Source organism: Pituophis catenifer, unplaced genomic scaffold, assembly GCF_029215685.1.
Source record: "Pituophis catenifer annectens isolate HBS135680 unplaced genomic scaffold, rPitCat1.0.hap2 SCAF_7, whole genome shotgun sequence".
Classification (NCBI taxonomy): Eukaryota; Metazoa; Chordata; class Lepidosauria; order Squamata; family Colubridae; genus Pituophis; species Pituophis catenifer.
This window is the reverse complement of record NW_027256887.1, coordinates 48,017,526-48,038,828: the sequence shown is the minus strand read 5'-3', so window position 1 is coordinate 48,038,828 and position 21,303 is coordinate 48,017,526. Positions and strand designations below refer to the sequence as shown.

The 21,303-nt window shown below is 37.1% G+C and overlaps 1 protein-coding gene across 2 annotated transcripts in view; it reads right to left on the bottom strand.

The window, feature by feature from the left end:
- Positions 1-21,303, bottom strand: part of NAV3 (neuron navigator 3) — a 227,241-nt gene that overhangs the window by 151,454 nt on the left and 54,484 nt on the right. For both annotated transcript variants that reach the window (XM_070947671.1, XM_070947672.1), the window contains exon 4: positions 1,783-1,855. In XM_070947671.1, the coding sequence (XP_070803772.1) occupies positions 1,783-1,855 (73 nt within the window). The remainder of the gene's footprint in view (positions 1-1,782; positions 1,856-21,303) is intronic.

Genomic DNA, 21,303 nt, shown 5'->3' with positions numbered 1-21,303 from the left:
GTGTACAGAGGATGACCAGAGAAGTAGTTAAATCTTTATCTTTAGCTGATTTTTGTCTAAGTTGCTTCTGAGAGGAAAGAACTGTTTTGAGATCATAAAGTATGTTCTCAATATCCCACTGTTAATTCCTGCTCTCGAGCATTAACTATGGGAGCCAACTGCCTCACTGTGTCTAATGCTAGGACCAAAAGTCACTTCATTCTTATTCATTATTATACCCGGTATAATAATTATTTTTCCTTCTATTTATTCAGCTCTGGTTTTTACATCAAAAAAGTATTGTTGGTTCCTCTGAAATTATACCAGCTGACATATTTGAGAATTTCATCTTAATTTCTCAGAAAAAAAATAAAAATAAGTTAAAATGTTTCTTATGCTTAATCATACCTTCTTTATGATCAAAAGAAGATAGAATAAAAATCTGTAGGGCATTTTTTTCTAGTTCCTGAATCTAGACTTTTTTTTAAAATTCTCTGATAAAAAGTCGTCTGACAGATGTGGTTATAAAAATAATACAAGCTTATTCATCTTTAACTGAAATTAAAAAACATTAAATATATAAAATTGTTACTACTTTCTTGATAATAAGAAATGTTTTTGATATTGATATTAATATGATATACATTTAAAAGGAAATGTATACTGATATTGTGCATCTGAAAGACGGAAATACATAATCAACCATTTTTAAATTTTGTAAAATATTTGAATAATATATCAAAATATTTCCAACTGATTTCTAACTGGCCTGTTTTTGCCATTCAGGCTTCCCTGATCAATGGACTTAAGGTAATTGAAACTTATCTACATGATAACAATAAAAATAAATGTGAAAATCTCTTTTAAGAACTGTTTTTGAGAATACATCCTCTTTCAGAATCACAAAAAGCTATACTGAATGTTCTGACTAGGACTATCAATAATCACTTAGGTGAGATGGGCAGTGTAGAAATTTAATAATAAAAAAATACATATTCTAAAAGAAAATGAAAACTGACACTGTATCATTCTTACAAAAAAAATAGAATATTTTATGTTACTTCTTTCTTTATCAAGAAATAATTTATTTCAGGTTTCTCAAGAAATGAACAATAACATTTGAATGAGTCTGAAAACTTTGACAATAGCATAATTAATTTCATATAAAACAGAAATTCAAAAATAGTAATTGTGCATTCTAATAAAATAGTTTCTGACATCACTTCAACTAAATATTAATGGTGAAGCTAAAAAAACAGGATTTTTTTAAAAAAAATTTAATTTGCCCCGGGATAATATAATATGTGATGCAAAGAGTAACAAATTTAAACAAACCGACAAAAGTTTTAAACCATTTGATTACAGTGTGACATGAATGCACATAATTGTTAACAGAACCGCCGAAGGTAATAAATCATTAGATCTGTTACTTTAAAATGAGATTTCTTGTGAATTTATAGGCTTATTGACCATGCTAAATTTCAGTGATTTACACAATGCAATACTGTATCATATTCCTGCTATGTTCAGCAATATACTTGGAAATTACACCATATATCTGTTTAGAAATATAGGTAAGAGATTAAATGCACAAAATATACCTAGGAATAAATCAATAATTTGAGTATTTCATTTGACTTCCAAATGAAATATTTATTTTCTTATAAAGAAACAACTGATTCCAAGAAAATAAAGTAGGTAATTCATAATAAAGATTTTTTTCCAGATGGCAAGTTGAAAATAGAGTTCATGAACTTTTCAGAGAGATATTTTACTTTCTTGGTTTATATGTGGTTCTCTTACCTTCAGCAGAAAGACCTTGGACATTTACTCCTCTGGCTGCCAGAAAGCTAAGGCAGACATCAACATTCTCAATCTGCAAAATGAACATGAAATAGCAAAGCAGTTAAAGGCTATTTTACAAGATGAACTTGCTTGCTGCAAATGGGTATGGGAGGAAAAAACCCCCAAAATGAATAGTTTACATTCATCACATAGTCCAGTTCTTTAGCAAAGTTAACAAGAATGATTACTGCTAATTAGGCAGCTGCTATAAAAGCTTTCATTGTCCATTTTGGTGCTTAAAAACAATTCATAAAGGGCTGATCCAGAATGGCATGCTGACAAATCACCAAGCCACCTACGTACGAGAAAACTGGATTTTGAACACTCACATAAACAACAATGAAAGTTTCCATACAAGCTTGAATACTGTGGTATGTCCTAAATTGTGGGAGACTGACTGCTTCAGTGAAAACACATCAACAGAGCAAAGTGTGCGTGTGTGCGTGTGTAATGAAATGTGATTTTGTAAATAAACTTATTTTTAAACTTTGCCTGAAAGAGATCTCTTCAAATTCGCCATAGAGTCTGTAAGCAAATTCAGTTACTACTCTGGTAACATTTGAGGTTTGTTTTAAATTGGTAATGTTATTTATTTTAATCATAGCTACCCAATTTACATACAAATCAGAGTATGTAGGTAAGTAAAATGACATATAACAAACAACCACAACCATTGCAAATAATAAAACATATTATTTTTGATGCAATTTCATCCAACCATCCAAGGGCAACCATCAGGACAAGCTGTCACAAAACCCATTATTTTGGAGGAAGCTGCATCTTTAGAGTCATCCAAAAGGCGGGCAGGATCAAGACCATCTAAATTTCAGAGGTAATGCTGTTCCATAGAGTAGGTGCAGCAAAAGAAAAAGTGCTTCTCCTGGGATCTATTAATTAAGTGTTGGACATGTTCTCTTTGTCTTATCTTATTGGAATGGGCAGGCAATCTTGCAAATTGCCCATCCCTGGCTAAGATTGGCTTTATAGGCCATCTTGAATTGACCCAGATACTTACTGGTAACCAATATAACTCACGTAGTAAAGGTATTACATAAGCATATTGAGGCATGCTTAGAATTATTCGTATTGCTGTATTTTGGACCAGCTGTAGCTTCCAAGTAGTCTTCAGAGACACTCTCATGTATACTACATTGCAGTAATCTAGATGGAAGTTGACAAATGTGTGGCAGACTGTAAGTAAGACTTCCTGATCCAGAAATGAACAAAATTGGCACATAAAATAGCTTTGCATAGTCAACCATGACTGCCACTTGCTGTTCAAGCAAGAGACCTTCCAAATTGAACCCTGTATGGAGTAATACTATACTAACATGAACCAAATCAGGAAATTCCCTGGATCCAGGTGGCCCCCAAATGCTCACCCATTCAGTTCTGCTAGAGCTGAGTTGTATAACTTGTATATCATCATAAAGTTGCTCCTGAGCTCTAGAAGAATAGGTGATCTCATCCAGCAGCTTCATGAAGATCTTAAACAATGGCAGGAAGACATCTGAAAGTCAAGATACCCCATGGGGCAGGGACCTAAGCCTTGATGTCGTCACTCATCAATACTAATTGGAAATGACTTGGAAAAAGGAGGGAAACTATTGTAACACCATGCCTCTCGCTCCTAACACTCTGATCCGTCCAGAAGAATACCATGACTAGTAGTATTGAAGACCAAGATCAAAGGAGACCAGGATGGATGGTTTCTTTGATAGGGTTGCCAGGTCTGCTTCCAAAAAATAGCGGACAAGCGGGGGGGGGGGGTTAAGTAGTAAAAAAATAAAAAAAAAAATTACAATTAAATTATATATTTTCTTACAAACATTTTAACACGTATTAAAATAATCACTTCAAAACTTTACTTAAAATTCAAAACATCAAATTTATTATAATAATATGTAAAATATTAAATTACATTTTACTTTGCTGTCGTGTGTATTTTTTATTTGACTGCGCAGCTTTGTTCAATTCCTTGTGTTTAAGGAATAATTCTTTAATTTCAGTATAACGTTGAGAAATATTAAAAAATATACAAAGTTCACTTCGAACTGATACAAGCAGTTGGTTACGTTCGTCAGTCCACAAATTTCCCATGATGCTGAAAATTCGTTCAACGTTTGCATCTGATACCGGAATTGATGCACAATACTGGAACAGTTTCAGTAAACTCGGAGCTGGCTCTTTCTTGAAAAAGTACGTCCACTTATCAAGGGATGAATCGCCCTGCAGATGAACATAAACTTCTTCTAAGGCAGAAATTTCATCGAAGAGAGGGTTGGGTGGAAGTTCTTCTCGCCGTGGTGATAATAACCAGATGTTCGTCATTTCTTCTAAAGTTGGAGGATTATTGCGATCAATTAGATTGAAACAACTTAGCATCTCATATACTGAATCGGTGAAATTATACCACTTTTCTAGGTACGCAATGGCTCTTTGATACACGTTGATGGCTTCTTTCTTGAACTTTTGCACGGCATTCTCAGGCAAATGTTTTTTACGTAAGGCAAATAAAACTTTCATTCCAAAAAACTGCTCATCGTATTTTTTTTTGCAAAGAATCACGCAGCTTACACATGATAATGTGAAGATCACATGCAAGAATTTTCTTGCTTTCCAGCTTCAGTAGGGTGTCTTGCATTATTGACATGAAGAAGTGCGTGAAATATAAATACAATTCTGAAATTGTTGGTTCATCGTCTTTTGCAAGTTCATTTTCCTGATCCGAAATAAGGTTCCAGATAACCTTATGGCACTCATCAGATCCAAGAGAAATAAAATACGATTTTAGAGGTATCCAGTTTAAAAAAAGTCTTTCGACCACTTTAAACAAACTTAACCAACGTGTTGGAACATGGCACAAAACTTCATGGAATTCTGACTCGCAAAACTCAAAAAATGATTTCAACTCTTCTCGTTTCTTCGCAGAATTCGAAAATTCGGCAAAAAACTTCAGCACTACATTTTCGATATCAAAAGATAAAATGCTTTAATGCATTTTTTGCGCTGTTGTGTAAAATGTGATTATTGCAATGAGCATTCGATCTTTGTCTCATTCTAACTTATGAAAAAAAAGACAAAACGCGATTCTCCTATCCTTATTCTCTTAGACTGTACAGCTTTAGATTATGTACCATTTCATCATAAAGCTTTTGAATAAAAAAAATGTCCACTATTTTGTGAAAAAAAATAGTGAACATAATGTGAAAAAAGTGGACTGTCCACTCAAATAGTGGACACCTGGCAACCCTACCTTTGAAAACCAAGGGATTCTCTGGATTCTCTGTGCAGAGACAGAGCTTTAATTCAGTCTAGGCCCATAACCACTTTCTCATTCCAAAAGGTTAAAAAAGCTTAAAGTTCAACCAAATCCTCAAGAACATCTGCATCATCTGCAAAGTCTATACTTAGGATAGGAGCCATCTTATCTTCTTCATATGGTGTCATCAAAACTACAAAGAAGTTGATAATTCTTTGCTTATTTCAATTGTGTATAAGAGTTGATAATATGGACTTAAGGTCACGGGGTAGGCACTAGCATTTTGGTAATGCTGGGCAGAGAGATGATAAAAGACAGGAAGCAGGATACTTTTAGGACAAGAGTATCTTGTGCCTTGTGCCTTCTAGCTTCTTGACCTCAAACCCAAAGCCTGCTTATGTTATACTTAGTACCCTACCTGACAATAACTTTAAAATATATACAAATATATCATTTTGTAGATATGATATTCATTTTGTGAAAGATACAATTTTTAAAAATCTAGTGGCCTTCCACTACTTAAAAACCAGTCATACTTATGAAAGAAATTAGAGCCATTTCTCCACTGCTGTAGTGATTTGAAGAACTTTCTAATGTTACTTAAACATTGGTGCACTGATATAAAAATCTTTCCTCATTACAGACATAGCTGAGTGATATTAAAAGACACTGTCAATCACTACTGAGGAAATGTTCTACATAACTAGAAAGATACAAGACAGATAATATGAGATAGAACCAAAGGAATGAGACATGGAAAAGTTGCTGAAGTATAAAACTAAATGCTCAGTGAATCAAATTGCCCCATCCCACCAATGAAATGAATGCAGAATAGCTATAGGATTTATGACCTGCTACAATTGATTATTGATTTGTTGATTTATTAGCTGGATAATTTGGGGAAATTTTAATTCTCTTCTATGCCTCAAAGTTCTAAAGATATAAAATAAATACATTTTAAGTCAACAGTTTAAACTGCTTTGAAGTTCAGTTCATTCTTAAATGCCATATTAAATTGGACAAGTTTTAGAATTTATCAGATTAAAGATTAAAGCACTTAATAATCTTTCAAATGTTTTGCAGATTTGATAGCCCTTCTGGTACTACTGAGAATACTTAATGTTACAATTTCACAGTCCTTCCCGAAGGACTCAGGGTGGTGAAAAGGCAGCAGATAAAATACAGAAAATACAAAATTTAAAACAATATTAAAATTGTTAAAATTAATTTATTTAATTTGGCCCATAGTTAAAACACTCCTATATTAAAACCCATAATTTAACAATTTAAAATTAAAACAATTTAAAAAGTTAGGTCAGGTCAGCCCGGCTTGATGAAACAGAAATGTCTTTAAGGCATAGCAGAAAGTGCGCAGATCCGGGATCTGCCGTATCTCCGGGGGCAACTCGTTCCAGAGGGTAGGTGCCCCCACAGAGAAGGCTCTCCCCCTGGGGGCCACCAGCCAACATTGTTTGGCTGACGGCACCCTGAGGAGCCCCTCTCTGTGGGAGAGTACTGTTCGGTGGGAGGCTACTGGCGGCAGAAGGCGGTCTTGTAAATACCTGGGTCCTAAGCCATGGAGCACTCTAAAGATGGTAACCAATAACTTGAAGTGCACCTGGAAGACCACTGGGAGCCAGTGCAACTCGCGCAGGAGAGGTGTTACATGGGAACACCGAGTCACCCCATCACCACCCGTGCGGCCGCATTCTGGATCAGTTGGAGCCTCCCGGTGCTCCTCAAGGGGAGCCCCATGTAAAGAGCATTACAGTAGTCCAAGCGGGATGTGACGAGGGCATGAGTGACTGTGCGTAAGGCATCCCAATCCAGAAAGGGACGCAACTGGTGGATCAGGCGAATCTGATAAAAAGCTCCCCTGGCCACAGCCATCATATGCTCTTCCAAAGACAGCCATGTATCCAGGAGGACACCCAAATTGTGAGCCCTCTCTTTGGGGAGCAACGACTCACCCACAAAATCAGCGATGGGACCAACTGACTATATCAGGATGCCAGAAGCCACAGCCACTCGGTCTTGGATGGGTTGAATCTGAGCCTGTTTCTCCCCATCCAAATCTGCACAGCCTCCAGGGACTGGGACATCACATCAAGGGCATCATTGGGGTGGTCCGGGGTGGAGATGCACAGCTGAGTATCATCAGCGTACAGATGACACTTCACCCCAAAACCACGGATGATCTCACCCAGCGGCTTCACATAAATGTTGAACAGAAGGGGCGAGAGAACCGACCCTTGCAGCACCCCACACACAAGGCGCCTCGAGGTCGATCTCTGTCCCCCTGTCAACACAAACTGTGACTGATCGGAGAGGAAGGAAGAGAACCACTGCAACACAGTGCCCCCTATCCCGAACCCCCCATGATACCATGGTCAATGGTATCAAAAGCCGCCGAGAGATCTAATAGGACCAGGACAGAGAAACAACCCCTGTCCCAAGCCCTCCAGAGATCATCCACCGACTGGAACAGATCTAGATAAACCGTTTCCTCCAGGTACCGGGGAAACTGTCGTGCCAACACACTCTCAACAACCTTCACCACAAAGCGAAGGTTGGAGACAGGACGATAATTTGCTAATACAGCCAGGTCCAGGGAAGGCTTCTTAAGAAGGGGCCTCACCACCGCCTCCTTCAAGGTGGCGGGGAAGTTACCCTCACTCAAAGAAGCATTGATAATCCCCTGGAGCCAGCCTTGTGTAACCTCCCGGGAGGCCAGTACCAACCAGGAGGGACATGGGTCCAGTAAATATGTGGCCACACTAAGCCTGCCCAGAATCCTGTCCACGTCCTCGGGAGCCACAGGGTCAAACTCCTCCCAAATGACATTCTCTAGGCCCGCCTCAGTCACCCCACCTGAAGCTACCCAGTTAGAGTCCAATCCTTCTCGAATCTGAGCAATTTTGTCATACAGATATTGCACGAAGTCCTCAGCTCTCCCCTGTAAGGGGTCTTCCCTCGCTCCCTGATGAGTAGGGAATGGGTCACCCTAAACAGAGTGGCTGGGCAATTATCTGATGACGCGATAAGAGCAGAAAAATACTCAGATTTCAGCGCTTTTATCTCCACTAGGTAGGTCTTAATATAAGACCTCACCAGTGTCCAGTCGGATTCAGATCGGCTGGCCCTCCAACCGCTTTCTAGGTGTCTTTTCCGGTGCTTCATTTCCCTGAGCTTCTCGGAGAACCAGGCAGCCACCCGGGATCAGCACCGGGTCAGAGGCCACAAAGGCATGATGCGATCCAAGGCTCCAGCGGCTGCCCTATCTCAGGCGGTTACCAGGTCCTCAGTTGAATCGTGAGCCAGAACCTCAGGAAATGGCCCAAGCTCCCTCTGGAATCCATCAGGATCCATCAGGATCCAGAAGTCCGACTGGACTTCTGTACCACTGCCCCCCACCGCAGGAAGGTGGAACCGGTTAGGTGGTTCCGCCCCAGAACCACCTAACCGGTTCCACCTCCCTGCGGTGGGGGGCAATGGTACAGAAGTCCAGTCGGAGGAGCGAATGATCAGACCATGACAAGGGTTCGATGACTACATCCCCTATATCTAGATCATTCAGCCACTGACCTGAGATGAAAATCAAGTCCAGAGTGTGTCTCCCTGTGTGCATCGGGCCATGAACTACCTGGGTCAGGTCCATAGCCGTCATGGAAGCCATGAAGTCCTGAGCCGCTTCCGACGTCTCGCCGACAGATGGCAGGTTAAAATCCCCCATGACCATAAGTCTGGGGGTATCCATCGCCACCCCGGCTATTACATCAAGCAGCTAGGGCAGGGCCGCTGCTACGTGGCAGGGAGCCAGATACACAGTCAGCAGGCCCATGTGAACCCCATGATCTCACTTCACAAGGAGGGACTCACATCTGGCTGTCTGAGGAACAGTGGCCTCCCTCAGACTCAGATCTTCTTTAATAATAACTGCCACCCGACCGCCCCTACCCTGAGCCCTCGGCCGATGGAACGCCCAGAAACCTGGTGAACACAGTTCAACGAGGGGGACCCCCCTCCTGCCCCAACCAGGTCTCTGTAACACCCGTCAGGTCCGCACCCCCCTCCTGTATGCCAATCCCTCTCATGGTCTTCTTTTGCTTCAATTTAACAAAAAATGTTTTTGTAGCAGGCAACAAACCTGATACATTTTAGTTCTACTACTAATTAAAGAATTATTCCTAAGAGGGACCAAGAGGATCAACTGGCAGCTACCTTGCCAGTTATCACATGATGATCAGAGGCAGTAATATAATTTAATTCAGTTCTGTCCTATTTTATTATAGCCTTTAGCCATCAATAGAAACAAAAAGAAAAATGAAAAGCTGAAAAATTAAACCTCAATTTAAAAGCAAATCAATGTAATTCTTCTGAGTCCAGCCCAGAAGAAGATAAGCTTTGACAATGTGATGTGCCTAAACTTCCACATCTACAAAATGAGTATTATGGATCCCAAGAAGATCAAAATTGCAAGTCAGCTATGCCAGACCTCCTGGTCCTCCACTAAACATGCCTTGACTATAACTCCCAAAAGAGTAAGTTGGTGATCATTCATCATTGTCTGACATTTAAGAAAAGCAAGTGGAAAGTAAGAGCTGTTTCTGCAAAGTGTTCTTTTAAAGGTATTGAAGAAATCTTGATCAAGCAATCATAACAGAGCTGGAAGGGACCTTGGAGATCTTGTAGTTCAACCCCCTGCTCAAGCAGAATACCATTTCAGATAAGTGACTATCAAGTCTCTTCTTAAAAATCTCCAGTGATGAAACACCGACAACTTCTGATAGCAGGCTGTTCCACTGGTTGTCCTCACTGTTAAGAAATTTCTCCTTAATTCCAGGTTGCTTATCTCCTTGATTAGTTTCCATCAGTTGTTTCTTGTCCTGTCCTCTTGTGCTTTGAAAATAAATTGACTCCCCTCATCTTTGTGGCAGCCTCTCAGATACTGGAATACTGCTATCATGTCCTTCTTTTTTCTAGACTAGTCATTCTTTTGTCTAGACTAGCCAAACTCAAATCCTGCAACTATTCTTCATATGTTTTAGTCTCCAGGCCTTTAATCAACTTAGTTGCTCTTCTCTTCTTCCTGCTCTACACTTCTTCCAAAGTCTCAAAATCTTTTTTCTAATGTGTTGACCAAAACTGGATGCAGCATGTCAGGTGTGGCCAAAATCACGTGAAGTATTAATACTTCACGTGATTTTGATTCTATGTCTCTGTTTATACAGTCAAGGATTTTATTAGCTTTTTTGGCTACTGCTACACACTGCTGGTTCACATTTAGGTGTTCATCCACTAGGACTCCAGGGTACCTCTCATAGTTACTGTTTTTGAGCCAGGTTTCACCTAATCTATACGTGTACCTTTGATTTTTCCTGCCTAAGTGTAAAACCTTGCTTTTCTCCACATTAAATTTGATGTTGTTGGATAGGGCCCATTATTCAAGTTTGTCAAGATCTTTTTGGATTCTGAACTTGTCTTCGGGAGTGTTGACTATTCTTGCCAGCTTAGTATCATCTACAAATTTGATGAGTTCCCCTTCTATTGTCTCATCTAAATCATTTATGAAGAGTACTGGGCCTAAGATGGAAGCTTGTGGTATTCCACTGCTTACTTAATATATGTTGCTCTGTTAAACTAATTTGTGAATCTCACAATTAAGAATTGCCCAAATAGTGACCATCTAGAAGTGGTCTATGATCCAATTTCCAGGACCCATTTCTGAAGACTTCAATTTGATCAAAATCAGAATTTCCTGCATAAGGTGATTGTGCAAAACAATTTCTCCCTAGTTGAAAAACTGCCCTCATTCAATTTTCTGCTGTGCTGGTTTTAAAAGCTGAATGTTCCACATAAAATCAAAGTTTGTTTTTAAGCAATTTAGCCCCTGTCACAATATTTGTGATTTCAGACAAGACTCTTCAGGGAGAACCTTTGGTACAAATTGTCTTAAATGGTCTGCTTACACTCATAACCTCATATATAAACTGAACAACAATACTAGTTTGGGAGTAAATGGAACACTGCAGGGCACTTCTTGGAATCAAGAATTAAGAGCACAAAACATTGCATTTTTTCCTAATGCTATTTAATTTCTGCATCATTTGAAGCCAATGCACTGGCAAAAACCATAAATGGAAAATGAATATTTTAATGAAATTGCTGTACCTAAATATCACAAAGCTTTCATGTTACTATGCTTTAATATTTTACCCTGATTGAGGGCAGATTTAAAATACCTTATGCCAAAATATTCTACTTTGTGGTAATGGAATAATTGAATCATTGCCTAACAATTTACCACTATATTTTATATAAAGACTCACAGAATAGTCTAATAGTTATTTTATTACGTTTTTCTGGAAGATTTGAAAAGTTTATAAACACCATCTTTGGGCCGGCCAAAATCTCATTTATTCACTGCAAACAAATTTTCAACTACAGTAAGCAGAATTTGCCAGCAATTAATATTTACTTTAATTTCTTCCTTTCTCCAGTTTTCTCTCATCCCCACCCCTTATACAAATATAGAAAACTGATGGCAAAAAAAGACCTAGTGCTCCATCAAGTCTGCCTTTTTTAAAAAATCTTTGTCTTCTATATATAATTTAATTGGCAGCTGAATCTTTTGTTGTAGGAAGATATTAGAAGTTTGGAGGGTAAACTGATTTATTTCATATTTCCTATTACTTGCTCTTCATTATGTTGGTACATCTTTAATTGTATTGATAATAATTATTAATATTTGTTGGAAAATAAAACAATAAAAATGAACTGAAAATACAACTTTGTTTATATATGGCTCCACAACTGGATCTTCTAGGAAAATTGAATATAGAAATTGAAATCAAAGAAGGGAAAGATACTTGAGAATTCCTTTATGGTGCTATTGAAAACTAACTTTGCAAAATGAAAACCTAGAAATATTTTCTCCAATACAACATATAAAAGAAAACATTTCCAAACCTGCACCAAATCTGGTTTTAATACATGGGCTCTTTCTTTAAGAGCTAAGGGAATGTGCCAAGAGTCTAGACAGCTATATTTACGCGGAAAAGAAACACACTCAGTTAATGCAGTAAAAAACAAACATTTATCAAAGTAGTTCTTCATATAGTATCAACACAGTGTCTAAAGGACTACTATCATCTATCAGATAGGGGGCAAAACACCTCTCCCCAGTTTATTTTTTTAAGACCTACAAAATGTAAATAATATGATAGCTAACATTTTAAAATAAACACATTGGTCTATATTTTAATGTTGCTTTTATTTTTTAAAAAAATAGACTAGTTTTCCTGAGCTACCGGTACAAAGACTGAATTCAAAATAGTCCTACTGCCTGAAAGATCAAAGGAAGTCGTTTTCATATTAAATGGTATTTACTTAAAATAATTAAGAACAAACCTAGTATTTTAGAGTAAATTAAAAGCTGCAATGCCATCAATATGAAAATTATATTTTTATTTACCTGAAGAAATATTTTTTAAAACTCTCAATCTAGTTCAGGGCATCCTTGTTGTTTTGATGCAACAACAAAGATTTTCTAAACTGGCTATTTCTTTGATACATTAGTTAAATATCAAAATAATTTTTTTCCAAGATATTAGTAAAGTATTCAAACTGGAATGCAGCCTAAAATATTATAGAAGTTAAGAGAATGATTTGTAAACATTGGCTTTTAAACACCTCTGTTGACATAGACCTGTCATTCACCAAAGATAGATTTTGAAAAAAAGAGTCTCTCGTCTTAATGTATTTTATTGTGTCTTCAAGTGATTTTCTGACTCCTGACACTTGTCTACCCTGAAGTTATCTTGGCAAAGTTTTTTGGAAGTGGTTTGCCATTGCCTTTTTCCTAGGACTGAAGATCCCAAGCTGGCTTCATACCTAAAGACAGGACTAAAAGTCACAATCTTCTGTTTCTGGTCTAATGGCTTAATGTTAATGTACATAAATGTAATAAATCTCACCTGAAAATAGTGGATTTGCTGAAATTCTTTTATACCTATTCTTTTCATCTCAATAAATCTTTTGAAACTAGTATGTGGAAATCGGGCTTGGAAAATAATCACTCAGTTCAGGCAGCTGACAAAAGAGCCTAAGAAATGCAAGCCTTCAGTCATATTTTTTTTAAAATTAGCTCCAGTTTCAATTTGTGCTATCTTCTTTTTGAGATGAATGGAACTGACAGTTCACTGACCTTTATCTTTCTGTTGAGGACTCCTTTCTTCCATTATCTTGTTGAAGATGGGGAGTAGCAGATATTAGAATCAGAAAACCATACCAAGTGAAAGGCATTCATAACTTTGACTTCTCTGCTAATAAACTATATTTAGAATTTATTGTGACAAGCACATAATAATACAAGAACTGGCTTACTAGTCCTCACACATAATTCTTAGTTTAAACATGAACTTATTCTTTGATCTAAAGCAAATAATTGTTGCTTAGTTTCCACTATCATTTCCAATACTATTGTATTCCATCAGCTTCATTTAAGAAACATCACTGAAATAATGTACAGTTGATGGATCATCTGAACACACGATGTGGGAATGTCATTAGAAGATTTAATAAATCATTGGTCAATACATTCTATTTGTCTTTTTTCCCCCTTTTTATTCCCACTCAGCTTTTAAAAAAATTGTTAATGTATTATTTGCAATTTTACCACAAATTGTCATTTGCTTTAATTACCTTCGTTTTGCTTTGGCAACTCACAACTATTCTTTGAATTCAAAACTTAATAGTCCCAAACACATTTTACTTTAAAATGGATGAAAATAACTTAAAGTTTGTGGTTGCATATATAAGTTCCATTATATTTTAGTCAGCCTTCATGCCTCAATACTGTTTCAATCAAAATTGGAATAGCTCTCTGAAATCAATAATAACCATCTAACAAATTATGAGGCTAATATATTATCGGGTAAAGTTTGACTAATTACAATGTTGCTTAGTAATATTGCCTTTCATATTAGGAATTGGAATAAGCAGAATAAAAAATGTATTGTATACTTTTGAATTTCTATTTAATTTTTTCTTTCAAATGATTCTGTTAAATCAACACTAACAAGTTCAAGTTCTAAATTCAGAAATTAGATATTTATTTCTGAAAAAATACTGTATGTTAAAGATAGATTTGTCTTTTTAGGAACTTTTTGAAATGGCTTGTCCCAGGTCTTCAATGAACACTATGAAGTTTCAAAGGGAACTTAAGAGTTTTTCCTTAAGTCCTGGCAGGTAGTTCAGCAGATGCCTCATTGCTGCTTGAAATGAGAAGGCAACTGGAGTTCTGGACTGAATTGTGCCTATGTGGACTCTCTATGCACATGGATCTCATAGAAAGTTTTGATTTAATGAGTAGCTTATGAGATGAAGCAATGCAAGAGATGCCTAGAATGTTGCTGAAGGAAGACAAAGCATCGAAAGCAACTAAACACAGGTATGAGCCTCTATTAGGACTTTACATAGGGCTGCATTCAAAGACCACTAAAAGTTATAAATGGTCCAGAATGCAGCTGTACACAGACATTTATAAATGTTTCATCTTTATTGTGAGATGCACTGGCTTTCAGTTTTCTTCCAGACACAATTCATGATGCTGGTTATCACCTTTAAAGCCATACATGGCAAGACCTGGGTACTTGCAGGACCACCTTTCCCTAAACACATCTCCCATCCTACTAGATCAGGTACCTAAAATTTTGCAATGTTGTGGATTCTTGGAAATTGGGCTTTTTGAGGTTCCCCCCTACCTTGTGAAACACCTTGCCACTGGTGATTCAACAGGCCCGCCTTCTAGTTGTTCAAATTGACTTGGCTGTTAAGACTTGGCTTTTTATTAAGGTTCTAGAATAAGATTGCATGGAAGAAAATCTTATGAACCACCAGAGTTGATTAGGGTGGACAGCCACAGAAATCTAATAAACAAACAAACAAATGTTGAAATTTATATTTCTTTTAGTGCAAACTAAAATTAAGCTTGAACTTTTTGGTTAAGTTAAACCTATAAAATTCATAATGCAAATGTCAGCAATGTAAATATGGCAAGAAATACTTATTTTGCAATGCTATAGCTAATGTAACAATAAAAGTATAATCTTCTGGGTAACTATTCAGAAAAAAAGTCCAAATTTAAGAACCTTTACTTGAAATTCTAAAGAATAAAAAGCATCAATAATGTGAATAAAATATCTGCATCGATATATGAGAATCTCTACAGGCGCTCTATTTAAAGTGACTATCTGAAACTAAAATATGGCTGTTTGCTGCTAAAATTGAACACAAAGAGTTTTTCCCATGCAAATAAAAATTTTATAAATTACACTGTTATTATAAGAGCCTAATGCCATTAAGAGAAACATTATCAATAAATCTGTATATTAGATCTATTGCTATACCAGCACACATGCAAGGCTTATTGATGATTTTATGCATTAGCATTCGTTGAGAGTTCAGAATGCTTCCAATCTTTGAGTAAAAAATATCTATTTAAATCATTGTATGTAAAAATTTCACATTTAAAAGACCAATACATAATTTGAAGAAAGGTGACACAGAAATTTTATTGAAGGTTATCTGAATGGTGATTAGGGACATTAATGAATTTTGCATATGCAACCATGTGTATATGACATAAAAAATCCAGAGTATAAAACTAATAAATATATTAGCATATTTTGGACAGATATAAGTAATATGTCCTTGACGGCAAACCTATGGCACACATGCCAGAGATGGCATGCGAGCCATCGTCCCAGTTCAGCTCTGATATGCATGTGTGCGTGCCTCCTGCCAGCCAGCCACTCATGCAGGGGGGGTGCACACGCATTGCATTGGCGGGTTTGCATGCGCGTGAAAGGTTAGCCATCACTGCAATATGTTAAGTAGTGATTTTTTAATTCAAACAAGAAAAACATACACAAAGATCTTTGTTTTTTTTCCGATGTCTGTATGTCTGTATGTTTAAATCCTTGAATATTCAAGGTTGTGAGTGAATTCATTGTGTTAATATTTTACAAAAGGAAACCATTAAATGAAATGAAGGATTGGAAGTCAATGCTGTATGATTTTCAATTAATAGACTAAATGAACAATTCACTTGTGAACAGAAATTCTATTGGCTTGTCTTAAAAATGTCTATTAACACTAATCTTGGCATTACTAAAAGTAACTTTGATCACCATTCTCTGGTAGACATTACTTATCCTTCTTCCAAACATAATTAATTATAAATTGAACATATGGTAATTAATACTGAGTAATAAAACCATCATTGCCTCACAGCACTCCTCTTTGTCTTTTGTCTTTTTCCTTTTATTTGCATTTCTATACTTCTGTTTTTCTTTGATATGTTACTATAAACTAAAAATGAAATTATTCTTCTAATGGTTAGGGATTCCTAACAGGGAATCGCTAACAGACCAACTAATAAAGGTACACAGAACATAATTCATAATGAAATGAATAAAATTACTTTTGCAATGATTTGTAGGAGTGAAATCAATCATTCTGAAATAATTTTGAAAGTTTTGAATTTTTTAACTATTCATGTTTAAATTACTTTTCAGAATTTTCAATGCCAGGAAATACCATCTCCATTGTAATGAAAGAGTTCAATGAGTGGGGAGGAGGTAGAAGAAAGAAAAATATTGTGATGTTATTCTTGGCTTTTAAAGAGGAGTTTGTAAAAAAAAAAAAACTGAGTAAAGTTATCTGCATAATTAATTCTGATGAATCTGATGAATCAATTATGCAGATAATCCTTAGTCTCTAAGGATACTAGAAGCAGTGATTCTAAAAATTAGCATTGCCAATCCAAGCCAGCATTGGATTCCAAAAGATAAAATATAAAGTCCTTTTTCAATTTTGTAGGTAAACTTCTCAATAATTAACAAAGGGAGATCTTCTAAGATTTCCATCATTGCTGATACTTATTTTTGTTCTTCCTACTATCAAAATGACTAGCTTCCTCCAACCAAAGATACTATCTTATAGAAAAGCAGAACTAAGAAAATATTTAACAAATACATTGCTGGTGATAAAGACAGAAGCGGTTTTTAATCTATTGTAATAATTTCCAAATTGCAGACCATAATTATTAAAGCAAGAGTGTGTGTCTCAAGATGAGTTTATCAAGATGGTGAATTTAAACCTTCCAGAGATTAGAAACAGTCTATGATTGTAATCCTTTTGGTTCCATATAATGGACTACTTCACTGACGATCAATATTGTTGATCTAAAATCCAAATAAGAAAAAGCAAAAAAAAAAAAGAAGAAGAAGAAGAAGCCCTGCCAATAATATAGCATCAATACAGAAATTTCCAGGTGCAAAATAAGAACTTTTATGCAATGCTCTGCAGGGTTACTCAGAAGGAAATGTCATTTAAGGCATATATTATATTCTTCCCCAACTTCCATCTTTCAGAAACAATGGACTCTGATCTTTCCCATCAAATGTTCATTGCTTTTCTTACTGGGAATTGAGATATAGTACAAGACAAACTAAAAACCAAAAAACTGAGGGATTCTGGTGCATGCATTAGATTGCATGTTTATATTGTGCTTGTACTTTTATGTATATGCATTAGACAAAAAATTCATATGTCACCCCATACTCAAATATTTAATATTTGTGAACCAATAACTACTGCCAATTACATTACAACATTCTGCATAACATAAAACAAATTCTGCATAACAAAAATTTAGCTAGGAATCCTCAGCAAAGCATCTTTGAAATGAAAATGAAATCTTCTCATTCATTTATTTTGTTAGCCAAATTGACAAGTCTGACTGACTCCTGAAGATCTATAAATTATGTTGTTGTGCAACAGTGTACAGCTTTAGAAATATCAAATGACAATGAAGCAATGGAGCACAAGTTCATATAATATTATTTTATTCTAAAAAATACAGCTATTTTTGCTTGAATAAAACCTTTTTGTTTTCATAAAATTAAACATATTAATATTTCTAAAACATACCAGTGCTTAAAATAGAGTAGAAAATAATAGCCTTTATTCTGTTTAGCAAAATCAACTCAAACAGTCTAGAGATTTCTTTTACTAATTTAGTCCTTAGTAGCAGTTTCAGTGAGTTATGCAACAGCTTAGAACAGGGATGTCAAACTCAGGTTGTCACGGCAGTGTCACATGAGGTATCGCAACTTATTTATTTATTTATTTGTTTATTTATTTATTTATTATTCGTATTTCTATGCTGCCCAACTCTCCGAGGACTCTGAGCAGTTTACAACAAAGACAATATGAACAATATACAATAAGAGACTTTAAAAAAACCCATACACACCGCTCATGGCCGAATCTCACAAGATCGCAGCGGCGAAATCAACGGCCCCAAGCCTGCCGGAAAAGCCAGGTTTTCACCATTTTCTGGAAGGCCAGTAGGGTGGGAGCAGTCCAGGCCTCAGGAGGTAGCTGATTCCAGAGAGCCGGGGCAGCCACAGCCCTGCGGACCCGCCAGCTGACTTTGTTTAGCTAACAGGACCCGGAGGAGGCCAACTCTGGACCAACTGTAGTCTCCAAACACTTTTCAGGGGTAGCCCCATGTAGAGCGTTGCAATAATCCAACTGTGAGGTGACAAGGGCATGAGTGACTGTGAGAAGAGCCTCCCGATCCAGGTAGGGTCACAATTGGTGTACAAGGCGAACCTGTACAAAGGTCAGCTGCTTAGCCACAGCTGCTAGGTGTTGCTCTAATCTCAGCTGTGTGTCAAGGAGGACACCCAAATTGCAAGCCCGTTCTGAGGGGGACAGCTTCTTCCCCCCCAGGGCTAAGGATGGACAATTGACATGGTCCTTGGGAGGCAATACCCACAGCCACTTGGTCTTGTCTGGGTTAAGTCTGAGCCTGTTGACTCCCATCCAGACTTTTCCCCTTTGCTAAACCGGGCGTGGTCATGGCCAATGTGTGATTGGTCAGTTCCCGGTCCATGGTCCATGAGTTTGACAGCCATGGTTTAGAGATGTCCTGACTGCTTTTTATGACTTTCTTTGCTAGTTTTCAGCCTTTTGCCCAATCTCCAGGAAAAGAACACCCATAAGAATACATTGATTTGTTCAGTGACTGCTGCAAAAAAGTCATAAAATTGGCTCCAATCATGTGAGTGCCTCAATTTATGACCATTAGTAGAAGTTCTGGGTTCTATTAGAGTCAAGTCGAGGCTTACCTAGTAATCACTATATAGTAAACATTATATTCAGGGGTGGGCTGCTGGGGGTTTGTAGGGGTTGGGGAGAACCTCTAGCTAAGATTCTGTCTAGTTTGGAGAACCCCAAAATCCCACTCCTGGCTGGCCTCATCTACCCCACCCCGCCTCTCACAGGAATCCCCAGGTGGCCTGTTTTGGATACAGGTAAGTGCATGGCATGCGCAGAGGCTCAGGGAGGGCGAAAAATGAGCCTACTGGAAGTTTGGGAACCAGAAGGATTAGAAAAGTCCAGAGAGACTCTGGAGCCTGGGTAGGCTGTTTTCACCCTCCTGGAGGCTTCATGAAAACCTCCAGAGCCCAGGGAGGGCAGAAATGCCCCTGCCACCACCGCTGTGGTGCAGGAGGCCGACTAAGCCATGCCCACCATGGCCATGCCCACCCAGCAACTGGGCAGAGAACCCCTTGCTAAAATTTATGAAGCCCACCCCTGATTATATTATTATTTTATGCCACTTTTTATCTTGAAAAAAGAATCTAGAGTGCTTTAGTACTAATAACAACAACGCTTAAATAACAAAGCTACCTATCCTTTAAGAAAATATTTAAAATGCAAGTTTTAAAACAATGTTCATTTTAAAAAGGCTATTTAAAAGGGATTTTAAAACTAGAGCAAATGTCACCCAGCTATATTTATACTATGGGAATGGAGATCATTTTATATTATGGTTGCTGCTAAACCTCACTTTCCAAAGCATCAGTCCTATAATTGTCAGCAGGATTATTGATTATTTCAATTATTAACTGTCATCTGGGTCCAAGGATGAAAAATGTGAAGTTAGATGTCTGCTAATTCATGAAAAAGGTGAAAAGAACTGGATTTAAATTCTGTGGAGAGAAGAAAGAGCTTTTTACTCTCACATTGATAGGCAAGAATGAATTGTTTTATGTGGTTTTATCCTACCATGCAGTAACAATTCTTGCATAGCTATCCTGTGTCAAGTATCTTGAGCAGCTTTTTCAGACTGAGACAGCTAAAGATACTTCTTGTTATACTCATCTGGATTTAATTTGGACTGTCATTTTTCTACTGAGAGAGATTGCTTTCTTTGAACTTCATGTGTGCTTTGCTGAGATTTGAAGCATTGGCACCTCACTATGGTGTTAGAAGGCGGAACAAATTTGTAGCTGTTATATGAGGAAGGTGGAAAGTATCAATACAATCTTAGTGGTTTGTGTGGTTTGAAGCTCTCACTGCAGAAATCCATTGGTTCCTGGGAGCCAAGTTTGAGAGAAGAACCAAGGGAAGAACTTACCCTATTGATCTTTTTGTTTCATAATCATTTAATTCATTTTACAGCAGGATAAAAAATTTCTGCCTATTTTATGATACAAGCACTGGGATAGGATAATTTGGGGATACAGGGTTTGCTGTAAAACCCCGGCTTGGCTGCCTAACCCACAGGGAAAATAATGGGGCCATATTATTTGAATCTCCCATTCTAGGCATCAGTTTCTTTCTGCTTCTGTCAGTATCTGGGATGCTGTTGCCTGCATTCAAACTGTCCAGTCAATGGGTTCTTTAGATTTAAGTTAAACTAAAGCTTGGTGAGTGTAACCAGTAAAATTTGTGGAAGTTTGTAACCACCAGAATTTATGTGGACTTGGAGTTATTATGCCCTATCTTCCTTACTGTTATATATAAAAATATGCTTTTTCCAGCTTCTGTTAAAGGCAGGCAAATGGATTTGATTAGTTTTAGATAGTATTCTTTAACATCTTTACAACATGGAAAATTTACTGCAGAGTTTCCTTTTTCAGGAAGTGTTTGCAAAAATATAATAGTATCGTCCAACTTTAATTCTGACTAATATTTTAAACCAACTATGTAAAACAGTGAATACAATCCACAAGTACCAAGTTCCCTTTTATGTTTTTGACATAGTTGTGGCTACAGATAAGCTGGCTTTCATTTTAGAGAGATTTATAGCTCTCTGAGGTTAAGAGATGGCTTGGCTCTTCCACTGAATATAAGAA